Source organism: Oncorhynchus kisutch, linkage group LG13, assembly GCF_002021735.2.
Source record: "Oncorhynchus kisutch isolate 150728-3 linkage group LG13, Okis_V2, whole genome shotgun sequence".
Taxonomy (NCBI): domain Eukaryota; kingdom Metazoa; phylum Chordata; class Actinopteri; order Salmoniformes; family Salmonidae; genus Oncorhynchus; species Oncorhynchus kisutch.
In genome coordinates, this window is record NC_034186.2 from 62,775,191 (window position 1) to 62,799,375 (window position 24,185).

General features: G+C 43.3%; 2 protein-coding genes across 3 annotated transcripts in view; one reads left to right on the top strand and one right to left on the bottom strand.

The window, feature by feature from the left end:
- The window catches only part of LOC109901956 (transmembrane protein 79-like), a 33,027-nt gene that overhangs the window by 219 nt on the left and 8,623 nt on the right, over positions 1-24,185 (top strand). The window contains exon 1 of one of the 2 annotated variants that reach the window (XM_031786860.1): positions 20,980-21,101. The exons of the other annotated variant lie outside the window; for it this stretch is intronic. Coding sequence (XP_031642720.1) covers positions 21,065-21,101 — 37 coding nt within the window. The 5' untranslated portion in view covers positions 20,980-21,064. Of the gene's footprint in view, positions 1-20,979; positions 21,102-24,185 lie in introns of those variants that run through there. 2 annotated transcript variants of the gene reach the window in all.
- On the bottom strand, positions 265-23,319 carry LOC109901957 (death-associated protein kinase 2-like). Its single transcript, XM_020497986.2, has 12 exons — positions 22,883-23,319; positions 6,109-6,241; positions 5,611-5,832; positions 4,673-4,811; positions 4,432-4,561; positions 3,529-3,577; positions 3,379-3,405; positions 2,964-3,116; positions 2,806-2,851; positions 2,523-2,612; positions 2,200-2,286; positions 265-1,859 (listed from the first exon to the last, which is right to left on the bottom strand). The coding sequence occupies exons 2-12, from the start codon at positions 6,168-6,170 to the stop codon at positions 1,779-1,781; spliced, it is 1,086 nt and encodes a 361-aa protein (XP_020353575.1). The 5' UTR covers positions 6,171-6,241; positions 22,883-23,319; the 3' UTR covers positions 265-1,778.

The window sequence follows — 24,185 nt, forward strand, 5'->3', positions numbered from 1 at the left end:
ACTCAGTTTCGCTAGACATGGCTGTTTGCGCATCTCCTCTCACATGTATGTACTGTATGTGTGGGTGTTCATGCGTGCGAATTACAAATATACTGAACACCTTGAACACGTATTATATTATGCACCTTTACTTCAATTTGAATGGATGCCTAATTCCAAACTCACCTCTCTTGCATGCTCGAGTGCGTCTGTTTGTGAGTCCTCTATGGCAACGGGCATGTGCTCTGTAGGATGCACATTGGAAGGAGAGAGGGCATGGGCAGATTCAGGAATTTACAGTGTGTGAAAGCTCTTTATTTCCTTGGCCCCCTCTCTCCAAGAATGCTGCTGACTCCTTGGATCCTGCTCATCTTGGAAGTGCCAACTATTCAACCCTGTTTCAAAACCTCTATACCCTTGTATAAACCCAGAGGAAAATGGCAACAATTCCCCACCCTTCCATAAGAATATGAGGTTGACAGCCTGGAACCAATTTAGAACAGTTAGAAAAATAACTGAAAGACTGAAGTTTGTAGGCCTCACTTCCTCTAATCCATTTGTCTGTTACAATGAACTTTTACAATGATTGTGATGTTAACTCTAGATTCGCAGTGGTCAAGTTAGATACAGGTTGCAGTTCACTGACTATCTTGACCTCATCATGTGCCACAGAAACTGATAACTCAACCAGTGCAAGTAGTCTGCTGTCTTTAAAAAATTGTGGTCTTTCAAAGTAACAAATGTGTATATACTGTAATAGCTTTAACATCATAGACTAACATTTTCTTATTCACCATCACACAATTCACAAAACATGGTTGTTGTCAGTATTAAACTCTCATTATTATATATATTTTTAAAAAACAAGCCTACACAAGGTTATAAAGTAGCTTTCCCTTTCAAAAACGACTATACAATTGACCTTTGACATAAGTCAAAGATAGTTGAAATGTTCAATAAAGTAGATGAAGTTTGAAGGCTTTTAAGGGCCCTACACACTAAGACTACATTACATGTCAGTGTCAAACACTATCAAACACGCCTGTCGCTGTGTATAGTACAGTAGCTCTGTATAAACTTATATCTACATTCTGACACAAATAATGTATCCACTTAAAGGCAGAATTAGAAAAACAGGCCTTCTATTTCCAATTGTATGGCTTGTATAGTTCCCTAATTTCATGTGAAACACTCAATTAACATTTGAGTTACTTTTTCTAGTTAATTGTATGAAATGCAAATGTCTCAAACGCAAATAAAAATGAGTTTGGACCTTTGATAGGCATACAGCAGTCAAAAATATCAGGACATGTGGCGGAGGCTAAATAATAACCACATAATATTGTAAGGCATAATAAATGCAATTGAGGTTAGCTATAAGTATGACAAACTCTATCCCGTGCACCAAAACAAAAGTTTTGGCATGTTCAGAAAATAAATGTGTCAAACTTAAAAAGGCACAGGCAAATACATAAAAGGCACAGGCAAATACATAAAAGGCACAGGCAAATACATAAAAGGCACAGGCAAATGCTAGGTCAAATGGGGGTGAAGTGTAACAGAAGCAGTTTGGTAAACTACAGTGGTTTGATCAGGAACCGTGGCCTAAAGCCAGGAACACTGGCTTTAGGCACCTGCACATCACGGGTTCGTTACTCGTATTGTTACTGGCATAGTCAGTCATTCTGTAACTCAGACTATTGTTGATTGGTGCACTCACAAAAGGCTTCTCTCCATTTCCCCATGGTGGGATGGATAGAGGTGGTCTGAGGCTGTGTTAGTGACCCCAGTGGTCTTCTTTAGGAACTGCTGCTGAGTCTGCGGCGAATGAGAGAAGCAGGCTTGGTCTCCGTGTCCTCCTGGTCGCTCTCACACTGCCTCTGACAAGGGGACAATTGCAGAGATATTCAGACATAAGCATATCAACAGCCTCATCGATATGTTGATATTGAAAGTATAATAAAGGGATTTATAACAGTTAAATAAAGGGATTGTAACATTATGATGAAATATGGGTGCAATATTTCATTGTAGTTTTCCTGTTTTTGCTCTTTCCCTGGCATATAAATGATTAGTGTATTACGATTTATTAAAATTGGTGTTATTGATTGCCCAGAGGGTACACACAGCTAGTTATATAGGTCTTAGTCAGTCTTTAAGAACAGGGCAGAAGCCAGCATGTCCCCTGGTCTAGACCCAGTCCTTTCTGCTCTCTCTTACCAGTTCTGGGTCCTCCGGGGACCTGCTTTTACACTGCAACTGCAGGCGAAATAATCTGTTACACGCCCACACCATGTTATATGACATCTACAGAGAGAGGGGGGGGGGAGGATTTTAAAAGGGCATTGAAAGAGAAGGTGTCCACAGAAAAGCAGGACTTTGAAAAGAAAAAGGCAAATATGATGCAATACAATGTCCGGACCAGCAGGTGTCCCCCTCTCACCAATATTGTAGGACAATTGCTGCACACTAATGCAGATACAAGGTAGGAGAAAAGAAGAGGAAGCCACTTTGGAGTATTGAGATGCACTACTGGGCCTCACCTTCCATTTCCTTTTGGCGTTGAACTTCTTGAAGCTTTTCATGTTGATGGACGACCGACTTCTGTTATCTGCCTGTTTGCGTGTGAGGGGCTGATAAACAAGGAATTAACGTGCTATTTTAATAGACGCTTTATCCAAAGTGACATGCAGTTCACAGCTTTTCAGTGTAAATCATACTCACAACTTAAGCTTTCCTACTCAAACCTTCAGCACAATAATGTGCTTATGTTGGGTTTATATATTGAAGTTACCCCAATCAAATCACAATTCTCTCTTCTCTCACCTTGATCCAAGGGTGTACTAGACATTCATCCGCTGTCATTCTCTCTCTGTAGGAGGAACACACACCATTAAGTAATAGACTGTTGCATAGTATACAGAGGTTATAGACAATAACCATATCAATGAAACTAATAAATTAATGAGTGATCGTTTGTTTACATTGGGTCTTTGACCAGCAGTTTCTCAATAAAGTCTTTGGCCATGGTGCTGGTCTGGGTGAAATAGTTCTCTTCAAACTCATAGATCATCCCCACGATATTCTTTAGTGTCTCCTCGTCATTATCTCCTTGAAAGGGGGACAAACCACTCAACCTGTAGAATAGGGGGGTATTAAAGAATATGTGTAGCTACCAGAGGAGGCTGGTGGGCAGAGCTATATGAGGACAGGCTCATTGTAATGGCTGCAATGTAATAAATGGCATGAGAGTCAAACGTGGTTTCATGTTTGATACCGTTCCATTTATTTCATTACAGACATTACAATTAGCCAGTCCTCCTATAGCTCCTCCCACAAACCTCCAATGGTAGCTACGGTATGTCAATTTCAAATTGTCCACTTGTTTTGCATACTCACAATATGTAGGTTATCACACCAATACTCCTGGAGAGAAGAGAAGAGAGATATGAGTGACTTTGTGTGCACAAAATGATTTACCCTGATAGTCAAGGCAGCTGGGACATTTTTTTGTTTTTTTCTAATGAATAACATTGTAGTAATGGTTACCAAATGTCGGCTGCCTCGCTCAGGGGTTCATAGTTAATCACCTCGGGGGCTGGGAAGAAAATGGAAAGGGTGAAGGGGGAGAGAGAAAGTGAGAGATAATGAGATACACATAATACAATCCAGCCTTATCCAGAAAAACAGAGTGTGTGTAACAGAGGAAAATAACTGATAGTAAAAGAGAGAGACCTCTTTTGTAAGGACTTGAGAATACAATCGAGGAGAGTAACTTCCTTTTGTCACAACAGTCACTGTCATTGTGTTAGGGAAACACTGGGTGATGCTAACACTGCTGTTGCACAATATAATGGCATTCTCTAATGAATAATAATGAATAAATGCTCTAAGGACATCATTGTAAATAAGAATTTGTTCTCAACTCACTTGCCTAGTTAAATAAATAAAAATATATAAATAAATCCTAAAATCTTACAGTAGAACACATGAAAATGTGCAACTAGTTGGGGAATGAGTGGGTTATGATAGAACCCATGGCCCAACAATAATACCCATGCAACCCTCCTGCCCTCTCTTAAAGTAATCATTCTGTTACACTCTTTGTGTTGGCGACTCAGGTTGCATCACGTATTTCAGGCCTGTTGAAACTTCTCACCTAGTCACACGTCTCTCTCTCACTACCCCCAGAGCCCCACCACATGGTCTGATGTCACATCCTGTCCACAACCACACTACTACCCCTTGGAAACTGTCTCCATGGAAACCTCAGCACCTTTCTAGAGGCTCATGCTAAATAAAAACTAAAACAGACAGGAAGACACACTGTACACACATCAAACATACACCATAATCACACACTAACAAAATGCTCACACAACATGACACATACTGACTGACACAATTTCCACCAAACAAACAAAGACAGTAAACGTGGAATGTTCCACTTACCGATGTACTGTGGGGTCCCAGATAGGCTCCTGTACTCCTCCCCCTGTTTGAGGCAATGGGCCAGTCCAAAGTCAATGATCTTGATGTGGGGGTGTGGCATCGTCTTGTCAGCCAGCATGATGTTCTCTGGCTAAATGGAAAACAGAGAATGTTACACACACAATGCCAAATCCTGATGGAATGAAAAACAGCCCAAATGGGCTTAGGCAAGGGGCAACAGAGTCAGGAAACTGTGTCTCACCTTGAGGTCAAAGTGGGCAATGTTCTTAGTGTGCATAAAGCCCACTCCCATGAGGATCTGCTTCAAGAACTCTATGGCCTCCTCCTCAGACAGGCTCTCCTTCTCTGCTATGAAATCAAACAGCTCCCCACCACTGATACTAGAGCAGAGAGAGGGAGGAGGGGGGGGGGGGGCAGTGAGAAAGAAGTGGATAGAATTAAGTAGATGTAAGTTTGTCAGGAGAATATCTTCATCACATACATATTTAGGATCTTAATTTGATCACTCTGTTGCAGGAGACATTTTTTAAAAAGGCTTCTGACGTTTGTATTTTCTATTTTGAAATTTCAGACTTGATTTTCCCTTAATAATGTAAATCCCCTAGGAATAATGTATCAACCCCTACACAAATTTCCATTAATTATAATCCACAAAATAATTCACATTTCTTGTTGCTGCAGGATTATTTCCCTGCTGTAGCAAGCTGGCTCAAATTAAGATCCTACATCTGTCGACTTATAATAACTAGACCAAGTTATGAAAATGGCATCTCATTCCTATTAAAGTTACTCGAAAGTGAATCAGCCTAAAAGTTTGCTTCAAGATCTTATATTCATGCGCTCTTGTTTCCTGGAGTGCAGCACCAGTTTGGTTGCAGTTGTGAGTGTGTCTGTATTTGGGGGGGGGGCTATTGTTCAGTTATATTAACAAGTTTTGAGTTGTCTGTCTGACCTGGACTATTAGAACAATGCTAGTAATGACAGGAGGATTAGATGGGCTGACGGGACCAAGTGCTTCTCATTGTGTTCCCATTAAACAGGGTGGGAGTGAGAGTGGTGCTCCACGCAACTATTTCCATCCCACCTGCTGTGGGCTGAGGGGGAAGACAGACAGAGAGAAAGATAGACAGAGACCATCAGAGGTCTCCCCCTCCCTCCATCTGTCCCCACTTGACTCACAGCTCCACGATGAGCACCACCTCGGCGCGACTCTCAAACACATCCCTGAGGGCCATGACGTTGGCGTGCTGCAGGCTCTGCAGTATCTCCACCTCCCTCTCCACACTCTTCCTCTCCAGGCCCAGGCGGCTACTGGCGCTCCGACGCAGCTTCAGGAACTTCCCCGCCCAGTGGACATTGGACGCCCGCTCCAGCACAGCACGCACTTGCCCAAAGTGACCACTAGAGTGGGGCAGAAAGGGATGATATCGTAGGAAACGTTTGCATTGTGCTCTATATTACGCTGAACTACTCCTGTGATGCTAATAGGCCTAAAGCTAGTTTGAATGTGAGATTAGAGTGAGTAACTGAGAGGGGCATTGCACCTTTCTAGTACTATTTACTTAACAGTGTATTCCTAGCATTATATGTAAATTAAGTGAAATTCAAATCAATTCAAATGAACATCAATTCATGTCTAGCGCTGTTCCATTCTCTACTCCAAACCTTCTCACTCACCTGCCAAGCACCTCTCCAATCTCATAGTAGTCCTCCACATTCTGCAGCTTAATCTGAGCCATGGTCTTGCTCTTTTTCCCTCTTCCCCCCCCTCACACTATTTTTTCTGGTTGTTTTCCAGAGCTACTGCACTCTGTAGAAGTGAGGGAAGAAAGAGGGATGACAAAACAGATTTGGAAGGTAAACTAAAATGTATTTCAAATATAGAAGCAAGTAAGTCACCAGACAGCATCAGGAACCATGGAAGAATGCCGGGACAATAAACAGTACTCTGTGTGTAGATATAATTATGTCAAGCGTATAGCAGCAGATACACTAATGGAAACAAACATGGCCATAAATTGAAAAAGGCACACACATGCACACCAACCCACACAACCATGGTCGCTGGCAGATGTTTTGGGTTGGCATAGGGGGAGGGGGGTGTGGAGCGATTTAAAATAAATGTATTTATCATCATCCATACTTTGCGCAACTATGCACACAAGAAAACAGCCAACCCCCATGATTTGTATCACGTTAGTTTTTTCAATCACTTTGATGAGATTTTCACAAGTATGTCACAACGGTTAGTACACAACTCAAAACAGATCCTCAAAAAGGCAGTTGTTTCACAACTCTAAGCACTTTTTTTCAATTGACTTGATTCAATATCAAGTGCTGAAGATTTGCACTGTAGCACGATTGAAATCTAGGCCACAATTGAATTTGTATTGCGAAAGTTCAGCGCTATAGCGCGATTGAAATTGATAGGTAATTTCTAATTGAGGCGAAATATGCAGCGTTTACCGTGAATACAGTCTTCCCGAACACGGGAACAGTGCCTTTAGTTTTAAATCAAGCTGTAGCAATTTGTTCGCAAATGGGATAGAAATCAAGGACATTTTCAGTAAATGTTTATGGGTAGTGCCAGTGTATTGCCTAATGTGAAAACAGTGTAATATTGTCACGCCCTGACCTTAGAGAGCATTTTATTTCTCTATTTGGATAAGTCAAATCAAATCCCAAATCAAATCAAATTTTATTTGTCACATACACATGGTTAGCAGATGTTAATGCGAGTGTAGCGAAATGCTTGTGCTTCTAGTTCCGACAATGCAGTAATAACCAACAAGTAATCTAACAATTCCAAAACTACTGTCTTATAGACACAAGTGTAAGGGGATAAAGAATATGAACATAAAGATATATGAATGAGTGATGGTACAGAGCGGCATAGGCAAGATACAGTAGATGGTATCGAGTACAGTATATACATATGAGATGAGTATGTAAACAAAGTGGCATAGTTAAAGTGGCTAGTGATACATGTATTACATAAAGATGCAGTAGATGATATAGAGTACAGTATATACGTATACATATGAGATGAATAATGTAGGGTATGTAAACATTATATTAGGTAGCATTGTTTAAAGTGGCTAGTGATATACTTTACATCATTTCCCATCAATTCCCATTATTAAAGTGGCTGGAGTTGAGTCAGCAGCCACTCAATGTCAGTGGTGGCTGTTTAACAGTTTGATGGCCTTGAGATAGAAGCTGTTTTTCAGTCTCTCGGTCCCAGCTTTGATGCACCTGTACTGACCTCGCCTTCTGGATGATAGCGGGGTGAACAGGCAGTGGCTTGGGTGGTTGTTGTCCTTGATGATCTTTATGGCCTTCCTGTAACATCGGGTGGTGTAGGTGTCCTGGAGGGCAGGTAGTTTGCCCCCGGTGATGCGTTGTGCAGACCTCACTACCCTCTGGAGAGCCTTACGGTTGTGGGCGGAGCAGTTGCCGTACCAGGCGGTGATACAGCCCGACAGGATGCTCTCGATTGTGCATCTGTAGAAGTTTGTGAGTGCTTTTGGTGACAAGCCGAATTTCTTCAGCCTCCTGAGGTTGAAGAGGCGCTGCTGCGCCTTCTTCACGATGCTGTCTGTATGGGTGGACCAATTCAGTTTGTCTGTGATGTGTATGCCGAGGAACTTAAAACTTGCTACCCTCTCCACTACTGTTCCATCGATGTGGATAGGGGGGTGTTGCCTCTGCTGTTTCCTGAAGTCCACAATCATCTCCTTAGTTTTGTTGACGTTGAGTGTGAGGTTATTTTCCTGACACCACACTCCGAGGGCCCTCACCTCCTCCCTGTAGGCCGTCTCGTCGTTGTTGGTAATCAAGCCTACCACTGTTGTGTCGTCCGCAAACTTGATGATTGAGTTGGAGGCGTGCGTGGCCACGCAGTCGTGGGTGAACAGGGAGTACAGGAGAGGGCTCAGAACGCACCCTTGTGGGGCCCCGGTGTTGAGGATCAGCGGGGTGGAGATGTTGTTGCCTACCCTCACCACCTGGGGGCAGCCCGTCAGGAAGTCCAGTACCCAGTTGCACAGGGCGGGGTCGAGACCCAGGGTCTCGAGCTTGATGACGAGCTTGGAGGGTACTATGGTGTTAAATGCAGAGCTGTAGTCGATGAACAGCATTCTCACATAGGTATTCCTCTTGTCCAGATGGGTTCGGGCAGTGTGCAGTGTGGTTGAGATTGCACCGTCTGTGGACCTATTTGGGCGGTAAGCAAATTGGAGTGGGTCTAGGGTGTCAGGTAGGGTGGAGGTGATATGGTCCTTGACTAGTCTCTCAAAGCACTTCATGATGACGGAAGTGAGTGCTATGGGGCGGTAGTCGTTTAGCTCAGTTACCTTAGCTTTCTTGGGAACAGGAACAATGGTGGCCCTCTTGAAGCATATGGGAACAGCAGACTGGGATAGGGATTGATTGAATATGTCCGTAAACACACCAGCCAGCTGGTCTGCGCATGCTCTGAGGGCGCGGCTGGGGATGCCGTCTGGGCCTGCAGCCTTGCGAGGGTTAACACGTTTAAATGTTTTACTCACCTCGGCTGCAGTGAAGGAGAGGCGGCATGTTTTGGTTGCAGGCCGTGTCAGTGGCACTGTATTGTCCTCAAAGCGGGCAAAAAGTGATTTAGTCTGCCTGGGAGCAAGACATCCTGGTCCGTGACGGGGCTGGTTTTCTTTTTGTAATCCGTGATTGACTGTAGACCCTGCCACATACCTCTTGTGTCTGAGCCTTTGAATTGAGATTCTACTTTGTCTCTATACTGACGCTTAGCTTGTTTGATTGCCTTGCGGAGGGAATAGCTACACTGTTTGTATTCGGTCATGTTTTCCGGTCACCTTGCCCTGATTAAAAGCAGTGGTTCGCGCTTTCAGTTTCACGCGAATGCTGCCATTAATCCACGGTTTCTGGTTTGGGAATGTTTTAATCGTTGCTATGGGAACGACATCTTCAACGCACGTTCTAATGAACTCGCACACCGAATCAGCGTATTCGTCAATGTTGTTGTCTGACGCAATACGAAACATATCCCAGTCCACGTGATGGAAGCAGTCTTGGAGTGTGGAATCAGATTGGTCGGACCAGCGTTGGACAGACCTCAGCGTGGCAGCTTCTTGTTTTAGTTTCTGTCTGTAGGCAGGGATCAACAAAATGGAGTCGTGGTCAGCTTTTCCGAAAGGAGGGCGGGGCAGGGCCTTATATGCGTCGCGGAAGTTAGAATAGCAATGATCCAAGGTTTTGCCAGCCCTGGTTGCGCAATCGATATGCTGATACAATTTAGGGAGTCTTGTTTTCAGATTAGCCTTGTTAAAATCCCCAGCTACAATGAATGCAGCCTCAGGATGTGTGGATTCCAGTTTGCAAAGAGTCAAATAAAGTTCGTTCAGAGCCATCGATGTGTCGGGGGGGGAATATATACGCCTGTGATTATAATCGAAGAGAATTCCCTTGGTAGATAATGCGGTCGACATTTGATTGTGAGGAATTCTAAATCAGGTGAACAGAAGGACTTGAGTTCCTGTATATTGTTGTGGCCACACCACGTCTCCTTAGCCATAAGGCATACGCCCCCGCCCCTCTTCTTAACAGAAAGATGTTTGTTTCTGTTGGCGCGATGCGTGGAGAAACCAGCTGGCTGCACCGACTCCAATAGCGTCTCTCCAGTGAGCCATGTTTCCATGAAGCAAAGAACGTTACAGTCTCTGATGTCCCTCTGGAATGCTACCCTTGCTCGGATTTCATCAACCTTGTTGTCAAGAGACTGGACATTGGTGAGAAGTATACTGGGGAGTGGTGCACGATGTGCCCGTCTCCGGAGTCTGACCAGAAGACCGCTTCGTTTCCCTCTTTTACGAAGTCGTTTTTTTGGGTCGCCGGCTGGGATCCATTCCGTTGTCCTGGGTGAAAGGCAGAACGCAGGATCCGCTTCGCGGTCAGGGTGTGGTCAGGGTGTGATGTAGGGTGGGCATTCATGTTTTATATTTCTGTGTGTTTGGCCGAGTGTGGTTCCCAATCAGAGGCAGCTGTCTATCGTTGTCTCTGATTGGGAATCATACTTAGGCAGCCTGTTTTGCCACCTTAGTTGTGGGTAGTTGTCTGGTAGTGGCCTGTATAGTCCTAGGAAGCTGCACGTTCGTTTCTTGTTTTGTTGGCGACATTCTTAATAAAGGAAAATGTACACTCACCACGCTGCACCTTGGGTCCAGTCATTTCCCTGACGATGTTCGTGACAAATATACTGTCATTAACTATTACATTCAAAGGACAATTTTGCATCTTGCATTTATTTCTATTAGATTAACTGTTAGTTAAAACAACTACATTGAGAAGATATCATGATGTGTTGTGGTGATTAAATCAAGGTTCTCATGGTATTTCACAGTACAATTATATTTTGGATCAATGGTTGTGTGGTGAAAGTCTACAAACTAAATTAATACAAAATATAAGGTTTTGAATATAAGATGTTGCTGTTTTACCAGTTTGGAGTTTTTTACTGAGAGTTTAGAAAATTCACCATATATTTGTGAAAAGATCACCAAAGCGATTGGAAGGAAAAAAACAGTCAATAGACAACTACACCTCTTCCTTGCATTTCATGTGTGTGTTTGATGGTCAGTCCTGCATGAACACTGATAACTTGGAACAAAAGCAGGCACTGACTGCGCCCTTATCCGGATGTTTTATATAGAACAGACATTTTCTGCTGTGTGTGTGTGTGTATATGTGTGTGTTTGATGACATCACCTTGCATGAGGTATGGAAGTTGTTTATGAATGGTAGTGGTTAATAGAGATGTTATTACGTCACGTTAATGAATGCTGAACAAATGTTCCACTATGGCTTGTTAATTTAGCAACGAAAACCAAATAATTATTCTTTACACACAACCACCCAACCACCAACACACATCCTTCCCTGCTGATGCTGGAGTACAAAGGCATGCTCTGTATCTGTAAATATTTACATGTCACCGGAAATAACATTCATTTATCAGTGAACGCCCCAATGTGCTGTCAGCACACACACACTAACTAGCCAGGGGCCAAAGTGTTCTGCTTAACCACAACACAGATTAGAATACTTCTGTGAAAAAGAGAAAGACAGAGAGGTGTGTCCATATGCCCTGTGCATGTACAGTATGTGGCCTGTATGCAGGGTCTAGGGGTTTCTTCTGTGTGTGAGTGATGCATGGCATGATAACAGGTTCCAATCAATAGTCGGATAATAAATCAACGTACTCCTCACACTCAGTCATGGCAAGTTCTATCACTACAGATCAAATTGTATTTGTCACATGTGCTGAATACAACTGGTGTAAAGTTTCCCGTGAAATACTTGTTTATGAGCCCTTCCCAACGATGCAGAGTTTAAAGATATTAATAATAACTAAAGAGTAACACAAGACGAAGAAAAGAAAATACACAAGAATGGAGCTATATACATGGAGTACCAGTACCATATCAATGTGGAGCTATATACATGGAGTACCAGTACCATATCAATGTGGAGCTATATACATGGAGTACCAGTACCATATCAATGTGGAGCTATATACATGGAGTACCAGTACCATATCAATGTGGAGCTATATACATGGAGTACCAGTACCATATCAATGTGGAGCAATATACAAGGAGTACCAGTACCATATCAATGTGGAGCTATATACATGGAGTACCAGTACCATATCAATGTGGAGCTATATACATGGAGTACCAGTACCATATCAATGTGGAGCTATATACATGGAGTACCAGTACCATATCAATGTGGAGCAATATACAAGGAGTACCAGTACCATATCAATGTGGAGCTATATACATGGAGTACCAGTACCATATCAATGTGGAGCTATATACATGGAGTACCAGTACCATATCAATGTGGAGCTATATACATGGAGTACCAGTATCAGATCAATGTGGAGCTATATACATGGAGTACCAGTACCATATCAATGTGGAGCTATATACATGGAGTACCAGTATCAGATCAATGTGGAGCTATATACATGGAGTACCAGTATCAGATCAATGTGGAGCTATATACATGGAGTACCAGTACCATATCAATGTGGAGCTATATACATGGAGTACCAGTATCAGATCAATGTGGAGCTATATACATGGAGTACCAGTATCAGATCAATGTGGAGCTATATTTTATTTTTATTTTTTTATTTAACCTTTATTTAACCAGGTAGGCAAGTTGAGAACAAGTTCTCATTTACAATTGCGACCTGGCCAAGATAAAGCAAAGCAGTTCGACAGATAAAACGACACAGAGTTACACATGGAGTAAAAACAAACATACAGTCAATAATGCAGTATAAACAAGTCTATATACAATGTGAGCAAATGAGGTGAGAAGGGAGGTAAAGGCAAAAAAGGCCATGATGGCAAAGTAAATACAATATAGCAAGTAAAATACTGGAATGGTAGTTTTGCAATGGAAGAATGTGCAAAGTAGAAATAAAAATAATGGGGTGCAAAGGAGCAAAATAAATAAATAAATAAAAATTAAATACAGTTGGGAAAGAGGTAGTTGTTTGGGCTAAATTATAGGTGGGCTATGTACAGGTGCAGTAATCTGTGAGCTGCTCTGACAGTTGGTGCTTAAAGCTAGTGAGGGAGACAAGTGTTTCCAGTTTCAGAGATTTTTGTAGTTCGTTCCAGTCATTGGCAGCAGAGAACTGGAAGGAGAGGCGGCCAAAGAAAGAATTGGTTTTGGGGGTGACTAGAGAGATATACCTGCTGGAGCGTGTGCTACAGGTGGGAGATGCTATGGTGACCAGCGAGCTGAGATAAGGGGGGACTTTACCTAGCAGGGTCTTGTAGATGACATGGAGCCAGTGGGTTTGGCGACGAGTATGAAGCGAGGGCCAGCCAACGAGAGCGTACAGGTCGCAATGGTGGGTAGTATATGGGGCTTTGGTGATAAAACGGATTGCACTGTGATAGACTGCATCCAATTTGTTGAGTAGGGTATTGGAGGCTATTTTGTAAATGACATCGCCAAAGTCGAGGATTGGTAGGATGGTCAGTTTTACAAGGGTATGTTTGGCAGCATGAGTGAAGGATGCTTTGTTGCGAAATAGGAAGCCAATTCTAGATTTAACTTTGGATTGGAGATGTTTGATATGGGTCTGGAAGGAGAGTTTACAGTCTAACCAGACACCTAAGTATTTGTAGTTGTCCACGTATTCTAAGTCAGAGCCGTCCAGAGTAGTGATGTTGGACAGGCGGGTAGGTGCAGGTAGCGATCGGTTGAAGAGCATGCATTTAGTTTTACTTGTATTTAAGAGCAATTGGAGGCCACGGAAGGAGAGTTGTATGGCATTGAAGCTTGCCTGGAGGGTTGTTAACACAGTGTCCAAAGAAGGGCCGGAAGTATACAGAATGGTGTCGTCTGCGTAGAGGTGGATCAGGGACTCACCAGCAGCAAGAGCGACCTCATTGATGTATACAGAGATAGAGTCGGCCTGAGAATTGAACCCTGTGGCACCCCCATAGAGACTGCCAGAGGTCCGGACAGCAGACCCTCCGATTTGACACACTGAACTCTATCAGAGAAGTAGTTGGTGAACCAGGCGAGGCAATCATTTGAGAAACCAAGGCTGTCGAGTCTGCCGATGAGGATATGGTGATTGACAGAGTCGAAAGCCTTGGCCAGATCAATGAATACGGCTGCACAGTAATGTTTCTTATCGATGGCGGTTAAGATATCGTTTAGGACCTTGAGCGTGGCTGAGGTGCACCCATGACCAGCTCTGAAACCGGATTGCATAGCAGAGAAGGTATGGTGAGATTCGAAATGGTCGGTATTCTGTTTGTTGACTTGGCTTTCGAAGACCTTAGAAAGGCACGGTAGGATAGATATAGGTCTGTAGCAGTTTGGGTCAAGAGTGTCCCCCCCTTTGAAGAGGGGGATGACCGCAGCTGCTTTCCAATCTTTGGGAATCTCAGACGACACGAAAGAGAGGTTGAACAGGCTAGTAATAGGGGTGGCAACAATTTCGGCAGATAATTTTAGAAAGAAAGGGTCCAGATTGTCTAGCCCGGCTGATTTGTAGGGGTCCAGATTTTGCAGCTCTTTCAGAACATCAGCTGAATGGATTTGGGAGAAGGAGAAATGGGGAAGGCTTGGGCGAGTTGCTGTTGGGGGTGCAGTGCTGTTGTCCGGGGTAGGAGTAGCCAGGTGGAAAGCATGGCCAGCCGTAGAAAAATGCTTATTGAAATTCTCAATTATGGTGGATTTATCAGTGGTGACAGTGTTTCCTATCTTCAGTGCAGTGGGCAGCTGGGAGGAGGTGTTCTTATTCTCCATGGACTTTACAGTGTCCCAGAACTTTTTTGAGTTAGTGTTGCAGGAAGCAAATTTCTGCTTGAAAAAGCTAGCCTTGGCTTTTCTAACTGCCTGTGTATAATGATTTCTAGCTTCCCTGAACAGCTGCATATCACGGGGGCTGTTCGATGCTAATGCAGAACGCCATAGGATGTTTTTGTGTTGGTTAAGGGCAGTCAGGTCTGGGGAGAACCAAGGGCTATATCTGTTCCTGGTTCTAAATTTCTTAAATGGGGCATGTTTATTTAAGATGGTTAGGAAGGCATTTAAAAAAAATATCCAGGCATCCTCTACTGACGGGATGAGATCAATATCCTTCCAGGATACCCCGGCCAGGTCGATTAGAAAGGCCTGCTCGCAGAAGTGTTTCAGGGAGCGTTTTACAGTGATGAGTGGAGGTCGTTTGACCGCTGACCCATTACGGATGCAGGCAATGAGGCAGTGATCGCTGAGATCTTGGTTGAAGACAGCAGAGGTGTATTTAGAGGGGAAGTTGGTTAGGATGATATCTATGAGGGTGCCCGTGTTTAAGGTTTTGGGGAGGTACCTGGTAGGTTCATTGATTATTTGTGTGAGATTGAGGGCATCAAGTTTAGATTGTAGGATGGCTGGGGTGTTAAGCATGTTCCAGTTTAGGTCGCCTAGCAGCACGAACTCTGAAGATAGATGGGGGGCAATCAGTTCACATATGGTGTCCAGAGCACAGCTGGGGGCAGAGGGTGGTCTATAGCAGGCGGCAACGGTGAGAGACTTGTTTTTAGAGAGGTGGATTTTTAAAAGTAGAAGTTCAAATTGTTTGGGTACAGACCTGGATAGTAGGACAGAACTCTGCAGGCTATCTTTGCAGTAGATTGCAACACCGCCCCCTTTGGCAGTTCTATCTTGTCTGAAAATGTTGTAGTTTGGAATTAAAATGTCTGAGTTTTTGGTGGTCTTCCTAAGCCAGGATTCAGACACAGCTAGAACATCCGGGTTGGCAGAGTGTGCTAAAGCAGTGAATAGAACAAACTTAGGGAGGAGGCTTCTAATGTTAACATGCATGAAACCAAGGCTATTACGGTTACAGAAGTCGTCAAAAGAGAGCGCCTGGGGAATAGGAGTGGAGCTAGGCACTGCAGGGCCTGGATTCACCTCTACATCGCCAGAGGAACATAGGAGGAGTAGAATAAGGGTACGGCTAAAAGCTATGAGAATTGGTCGTCTAGAACGTCTGGAACATAGAGTAAAAGGAGGTTTCTGGGGGCGATAAAATAGCATCAAGGTATAATGTACAGACAAATGTATGGTAGGATGTGAATACAGTGGAGGTAAACCTAGGTATTGAGTGATGAAGAGAGAGATATTGTCTCTAGAAACATCGTTGAAACCAGGAGATGTCATTGCATGTGTGGGTGGTGGAACTAATAGGTTGGATAAGGTATAGTGAGCAGGACTAGAGGCTCTACAGTGAAATAAGCCAATAAACACTAACCAGAACAGAAATGGACAAGACATATTGACATTAAGGAGAGGCATGCTTAGTCGAGTGATCAAAAGGATCCGGTGAGTGGAGAGGTTGGTTGGTGATTTAGACAGCTAGCCAGGGCATCGGTAGCAAGCTAGCATAGGATGGAGGTCTGTTGTTAGCCACCTCCTGCGCTCCGTCAGTAGATTAGTGGGGTTCCGTGTGGTAGAGGGGATCAATCCAAATCACACAACAACAACAAAAATAAAAACAATAGATATAGTTATAGAGGCCCAAGAAGAAAACATAATAATAATAATAATAAAAAATAATAAAAATAAATAAATAAAAAAAATATATATTGTCCGATTGTCTATTCAGATAGCAGCCGGTAAGACAGCTAACGGTTAGCAGGCCGCAGATGGGCGTTCAGGTAACGTCGCGACGGAGGAGCCAGCCGAATAACTCCTTCGGGTAGATAACGTCGGCAGTCCAGTTGTGAAGGCCCGGTGGGGCTCCGCGAAGGCAGCAAAACGGGTCCGGATAGGCGACTGCAGCCCAGGTGCGATTGATGGAACTCAGGAGTGATTGACGGAGCTTGCTAGCTCCGGAACAATTGATGTTTGCTCCGGAATCGACGAAGGCCGATAGTCACACGGATAGCAGCTAGCTAGCTGTGAGATCCGGGCATGAATGTCCAGAGAGCAGTCGAAATCCAGGGACATGGAGAGAAAAATTGGTCCGGTATGCTCCGCTCCGAGCCGCGCTGCGCCGTACAGAACTGGCGATAGACTTTCGAGCCAAAGGATAGCCGATGACCACAAACCGTGGTTAGCTGAACACCAACGACTTGCCAGTAAAGGAGCCAACTAGCTTCTGAACTAGCTTCTGGATTAGCTTCTGGCTAGTTTCAGGCCAGCCTCCTGGAGTTTCTGGCTAGCTTCTTGGAGGATTACAGATCTGAGGTAAATAATACTTTTTTATAAATATACATTGGTGAGGCGGGTTGCAGGAGAGTGTTTTGAAGATGAGTTGATGGAAAATAAAAATAAAATGTATGTGAAAAAGTTGTAAATATATATATATATATATATATACAGGACACGACAAGACGAGGACAAAAGACGTCTGAACTGCTATGCCACCTTGGAGCTTGAATGTATTGAATGTATTGAATGTATATACATGGAGTACCAGTACCATATCAATGTGGAGCTATATACAAGGAGTATCAGTACCATATCAATGTGGAGCTATATACAAGGAGTATCAGTATCAGATCAATGTGGAGCTATATACATGGAGTACCAGTACCATATCAATGTGGAGCTATATACAAGGAGTATCAGTATCAGATCAATGTGGAGCTATATACAGGGAGTACCAGTACCATATCAATGTGGAGCTATATACATGGAGTACCAGTACCATATCAATGTGGAGCTATATACAAGGAGTATCATTATCAGATCAATGTGGAGCTATATACATGGAGTACCAGTACCATATCAATGTGGAGCTATATACAGGGAGTACCAGTACCATATCAATGTGGAGCTATATACAAGGAGTACCATATCAATGTGGAGCTATATACAAGGAGTACCAGTACCATATCAATGTGGAGCTATATACAGGGAGTACCAGTACCCTATCAATGTGGAGCTATATACATGGAGTACCAGTACCATATCAATGTGGAGCTATATAAAAGGAGTACCAGTACCATATCAATGTGGAGCTATATACAAGGAGTATCAGTATCAGATCAATGTGGAGCTATATACATGGAGTACCAGTACCATATCAATGTGGAGCTATATACAAGGAGTATCAGTATCAGATCAATGTGGAGCTATATACAGGGAGTACCAGTACCATATCAATGTGGAGCTATATACAAGGAGTATCAGTATCAGATCAATGTGGAGCTATATACATGGAGTATCAGTATCAGATCAATGTGGAGCTATATACATGGAGTACCAGTACCATATCAATGTGGAGCTATATACAAGGAGTACCAGTACCATATCAATGTGGAGCTATATACATGGAGTACCAGTACCATATCAATGTGGAGCTATATACAAGGAGTATCAGTATCAGATCAATGTGGAGCTATATACATGGAGTACCAGTACCATATCAATGTGGAGCTATATACAAGGAGTATCAGTATCAGATCAATGTGGAGCTATATACAGGGAGTACCAGTACCATATCAATGTGGAGCTATATACAGGGAGTACCAGTACCATATCAATGTGGAGCTATATACAAGGAGTATCAGTATCAGATCAATGTGTAGCTATATACATGGAGTACCAGTACCATATCAATGTGGAGCTATATACAAGGAGTACCAGTGCCATATCAATGTGGAGCTATATACAAGGAGTACCAGTGCCATATCAATGTGGAGCTATATACAAGGAGTACCAGTACCATATCAATGTGGAGCTATATACAGGGAGTACCAGTACCAGATCAATGTGGAGCTATATACAGGGAGTATCAGTATCAGATCAATGTGGAGCTATATACAGGGAGTACCAGTACCAGATCAATGTGGAGCTATATACAGGGAGTACCAGTACCAGATCAATGTGGAGCTATATACAGGGAGTACCAGTACCAGATCAACGTGGAGCTATATACAGGGAGTACCAGTACCAGATCAATGTACAGTAGCAGAGTGAACAGTCTATGGTAATTTGGGCCTTCCTCTGACACCGCCTGATATAAAGGTCCTGGGTGGCAGGGAGCTCAGCCCCAGTGATGTACTGGGCTGTTCACACCACCCTCTGTAGCGCTTTGCTGTCATTTACATTCCAAGCGGTGATGCAGCCAGTCAAAATGCTCTCGATGGTGCAGCTGTAGAACTTTTTGAGGATCCGAGGGCCCATGCCAAATCTTTACCGCCTCCGGGGGGGAAGAGGCGCTGCCGTGCCCTCTTCACGACTGTGGGGTGTGGACCATGTTAAGTCCTTAGTGATGTGGACGCCGAGGAACTGGAAGCTCTCGACCCGCTCTACAATAGCCCCGTTGATGTGGATGGGGGCGTACTCTCCCCTCTTTCTCCTATAGTCCATGATCAGCTCCTTGGTCTTACTGAAGGTGAGGGAGAGGTTGTTGTCCTAGCACCACACTGGTAAGTCTCTGACCTCCTCCCCGTAGGCTGACTTATCGCCATCTGTCATCAGGCCTACCACCGTCGTGTCATCAGAAAACTTGATGATGGTGTTCAAGTCATGCGTGGCCACACAGTCGTGGGTGAACAGGGAGTACAGGAGGGGACTAAGCACACAGCCCTGGGGGGGCCCTGTGTTGAAGGTCATCGTGGTGGAGGTGTTGTTGCCTACCCTCACAACCTGGTGCCGGGCACGTCAGGAAGTCCAGGATCCAGTTGCAGAGGGACAGGTTCAGTTCCAGGGTCCCTAACTTGGTGATGAGCTTGGAGGGGACTATGGTGTTGAAGGCTGAGCCGTAGTCTAGGAACAGCATTCTCACGTAGTTATTTCCCCCTTTGTCCAGGTGGGAGAGGTCAGTGTGAAGTGCAATTGAGATTGTGTCTTCTGTGGATCTGTTGGGGCAGTATACAAATTGGAGCGGGTCTAGGGAGTCTGGGATTATGTTGTTGATGTGTGTCATGATCAGCCTTTAAAAGCACTTCATAATTACAGTCATTTAGGCAATGGTGGTCAGCTCGAAACATGTTGGGATGACAGACTGGGATAAAGAGATATTAAAAATGTCTGTGAAGACGCTTGTCAGCTGGTCTGCGCATGATTGGAGAACGCGCCCTGGTATTATGTCTGGCAGGCGGCCTTGTGATTGTTAACCCCGTGCTCACATGGGCCATGGAGTGCAAGATCACACAGTAATCCTAAAAACAGGGGCTTTCATGCAAGGCACCATGTTATATTCCCTCAAAGTGAGCATAAAAGGCATTTTGCTCGTTTGTGAGTTCTGCATCGCTGGGCAACTCATTGCTGGATTTCCTTTTGTAATCCATTATCGTCAACAAGCCCTGCCACATAAAATGAGAGTTGGAGCCGGTGTAATAGGATTGTTATTTTGCATGTTTGATGTCTCGTTAGAGGTCATATCGGCCTTTCTTGTATGCGTCCATGTCCGTGTCCCGTTCCTTGTAAGCATTAACTCTGGCCTTTAGCCCAGTGAGAATTTTGCCTGTAATTCAGCACCCCCAAACACCTTCCTGCGGCTATGGGCTTTTCTGTCTATGTGTGTGTAGTTGTGTGTGTGTGAGCTCGCACCTGTGTGTTTATCTGTCTAAATGTCTTTCTGACAATATGCATTGATGCAAATTGGGAAAAATATGGTCAAAAAAAACAGGATGTGTGTGTCTGTGTGGTGTGCATGCATGCATGTGTGAAATGACAACGTATCTGTATGTGTGCTAGTTTGAAAAGAGAAGAGTCTGTGATGACAGGGTGTTTGTGTCTTTGTTGCAAGACAATGGCAGGATATGTGACATGTTGTAACGTCTTGCTTCCAACTCACACTCTCAAACACGTAGATCACCTGCACGCAGCTCACTTTCCAGCCCACCTTCCAGCTCACACTCTCAAACACATAGATCTCCTGAACGCAGCTCACTCTCCAGATCCCAAGCACCTGAATTCTGATCACCTGTTCACACACCTGCATGTCATTATCACACACTATTTAGTTCAGTTCTTCCCTATCATTGGGAAGTGTTTGTTTTGTGACACACTTCTATTCTGAGCTCTTGGCTGCAAAGAAACCACTACTAAAGGACACCAATAATAAGAAGATACTTTCTCGGACCAAGAAACACGAGCAATGGACATTAGGCCGGTGGAAATCTGTCCTTGGTCTGGTGAGTCCAAATGTGAGATTTCCGGTTCAAACTGCCATGTCTTTGCGAGACAGTGTAGATGAACGGATGCTCTCCCCATATGTGGTTCCCACCTTGAAGCATGGAGGAGGAGGTGTGCTGGTGTGGGGGTGCTTTTCTGGTGAGTTTGATTAATTTAGAATTCAAGGCACACTTAACCAGCATGGTTACCACAGCATTCTGCAGCGATATGCCATCCCATCTGGTTTACGCGTAGTGGGACTATCATTTATTTTTCAACAGTACAATGACCCAAAACACACCTCCAGGCTGTATACGGGCTATTTGACCAAGGAGAGTGATGGAGTGCTGCATCAGATTACCTCCACAATCACCTGACCTCAACCCAATTGAGATGGTTTGGGATGAGTTGGACCGTAGAGTGAAGGAAAAGCAGCCAACAAGTCCTCAGCATATGTGGGAACTCCTTCAAGACTGTTTGAAAAGCATTCAAGGTGAAGCTGGTTGAGAGAATCCCTAGAGTGTGCAAAGCTGTCATCAAGGCAATGGGTGGCTACTTTGAATTATCTCAAATGTAAAATATATTTTGATTTGTTTTTTTGGTTATTACATGATTTCATGTGTGTTATTTCATAGTTTTGAGGTAGTCACCCGTAATGCATTTCAATTAACAGGTGTGCCTTAAAGTTAATTTGTGTGTGAACTTGTGACTCTGTGTGCGTGTGACTCTGTATGTGCATGTGTATTTGACTGCATATCATATGCATGACCCATTCTGGTCCACTAGACTACTGTAACACTATTAAAACGTCTACTCCAGTACATCCATTGTCAAGGACTGACCGTCCAAATGGAAAACATATACAGATGCTGTATCTTAATTTGAGTCAGTTTCACACAACAGGAAAATAATCCTGGAGCAACAGGAAATGTGAATTGTTATGTGGATTATAATCAATGGACATTTTTTTGTAGGGGTTGATACCACAGGAGGCTGCTGAGGGGAGGACGGCTAATAATAATGTCTGGAACGAAGCAAATGGAATGGCATCAAACACCTGGAAACCATGTGTTTGATCTATTTGATACCATTCCACAGATTCCGCTCAAGACATTACCACGAGCCTGTCCTCCCCAATTAAGTTTCAACCAAACTCCTGTGGTTGATTACATTTCTCATTAAGGCAAATCAGGTCTGACATTTTTAAGTGGAAATGACAAACTTTAGAAGCCTTTCTAAGCATTGAATACACTACATGTTTGCATGTCCTGTTGTCCAGGAACATTCCTGCAACAACAGGATGATCAAATTAAGATATGGCATCTGTATAGCCCCAGAGATTAGGACACAGATAGGGTATTACCAAATCTATGTTCCACAAGACAACTAGAAAAAGAGAGAAAGAAAGAGAGAGATTGAGAGATGCTGCATGAATGAGAAGTGGGTAATTTATATCAATCAATAGTGAGAATTTACATGAAGAGGGGGAGGTGGATGCTTTGGCCACTTGTGTGTGAAAGATAGTCTAACGTGGCATCATCCATTCCATTGTCACTTGTTGCAGGCTTGAAAAGTTGATGCGTAACATTGTAACAGCTGCGTCCATTGGTTTTGTATACAATATGACATTACACATCCCTAAATAACAAAAGAAATGGCCAACATCGCTTGATCTCCAACAGTTGGAACCAACAGACAGACGAGAGGGAAATGGCTCCTCATAAATAGGCCTATTCAAATAAACGGATTTTGGGTTTGAGGAAAAACTCTGTAGGCGGTGGTTATAGTTAAAACTACTCACCCAAATAAATTCACGATAATGTCGGGCGCCGCTTTGATGTGAGGTTGGTCGTGTCACAACTTTCTACTTCTTCACCTGTGTAGTATGCTTTACGAACTCCCGAATTTAAAGTAAATTTGTCTCCCTTGAAATTAAATAATTAGGTTGTGCGGTATTCTGACAGCAACCGGTTTCCGTACCGGGGAGAGGGTAGTAGCCAGACTAGTTCGACGGCTCCCTTTATTTCAATGCTCTTTGGTTACCCAAGCCTACAGGGGAGCTAGAGATACGCGACATATACACCATAGCAAGCCCTCGCATACTTTTACATTTTTAAACCACATCAATATTCCTGTAGACTATAAAAGGTGACTGTGGTGGCCCTGAATCAATCCACTGATTAGTCTAGTACAATCCAATTTCTTGGATATGTTGCGTGCAATTTGCAAATCGGCCTACTGCGTTGTAGCCTATTGTGTGATGTGGTATAAAAAAAAGTACCCTAAAGGCAAGGTTGGGTAGGTAACTTTCTAAATGTAATCCGTTAGTTACTAGTTACCTGTCCAACATTGTAATCAATAACGTAACTTTTGATTACCCATACTCAGTAACTTAATCTAATTAGGCTACTTTCAGTTTGCCATTAAGAGGCATTAGAAGAAGACCAAAAGGATCCATCAAACACATTTGGTGTGTCATCATAGCGGTGTCTCTGACTTTTGGTCAGATGATCACATACACGAACACTAGATGACTGATAGGGGCGCTGTGTTGAAGCCACCATGCCTCCATCTTGGACCCCCACCATTGAGAAATATTTTGGAAGCTAAAGAAATGCATTTATTAATGTCTAAATTCGTTTTTGCCTCATTTATTCTATTACACACACCTTAATGCATGAATAAGGCCACTTTAATAACGTTTACATATCTTGCATTACATCTCATATGTATATACACTATATTTTATACCATCTTTTGCATTTTAGCCTATGCCGCTCTAACATTGCTCATCCATATATTTACATATTCTTATTGCATTCCTTTACTTAGATGTGTGTGTATTAGGTATTTGTTGTGTAATTGTTAGATATTACTTGTTAGATATTGCTGCACTGTCGGAACTAGAAGCACAAGCATTTCGCTACACACGCAATAAAATCTGCTAACCATGTGTATGTGACCAATAAAATTTGATTTGAAATTATATTATGTGAGCTAAACATATATATTTTAATATCTCAGTTTCACCTCATTTCACACCTGATTTATTTAACAAAAGACAAATCTCAATAGGTGGTCGAGGTAAGTAAAGACATGACACA

What these genes read in the sequence shown, in the direction of transcription:
- LOC109901957 (XM_020497986.2), bottom strand. Translation starts at nt 6,170, where the DNA reads ATGGCTCAGATTAAGCTGCAGAATGTGGAGGACTACTATGAGATTGGA. An exon ending in ATTGGAGAGGTGCTTGGCAG is followed by an intron (nt 5,833 to 6,108) that starts GTGAGTGAGAAG and finishes GCCCCACTCTAG; the next exon opens with TGGTCACTTTGGGCAAGTGC. An exon ending in ACGCCAAAAGGAAATGGAAG is followed by an intron (nt 2,287 to 2,522) that starts GTGAGGCCCAGT and finishes CTCTCTCTGTAG; the next exon opens with ATGTCATATAACATGGTGTG.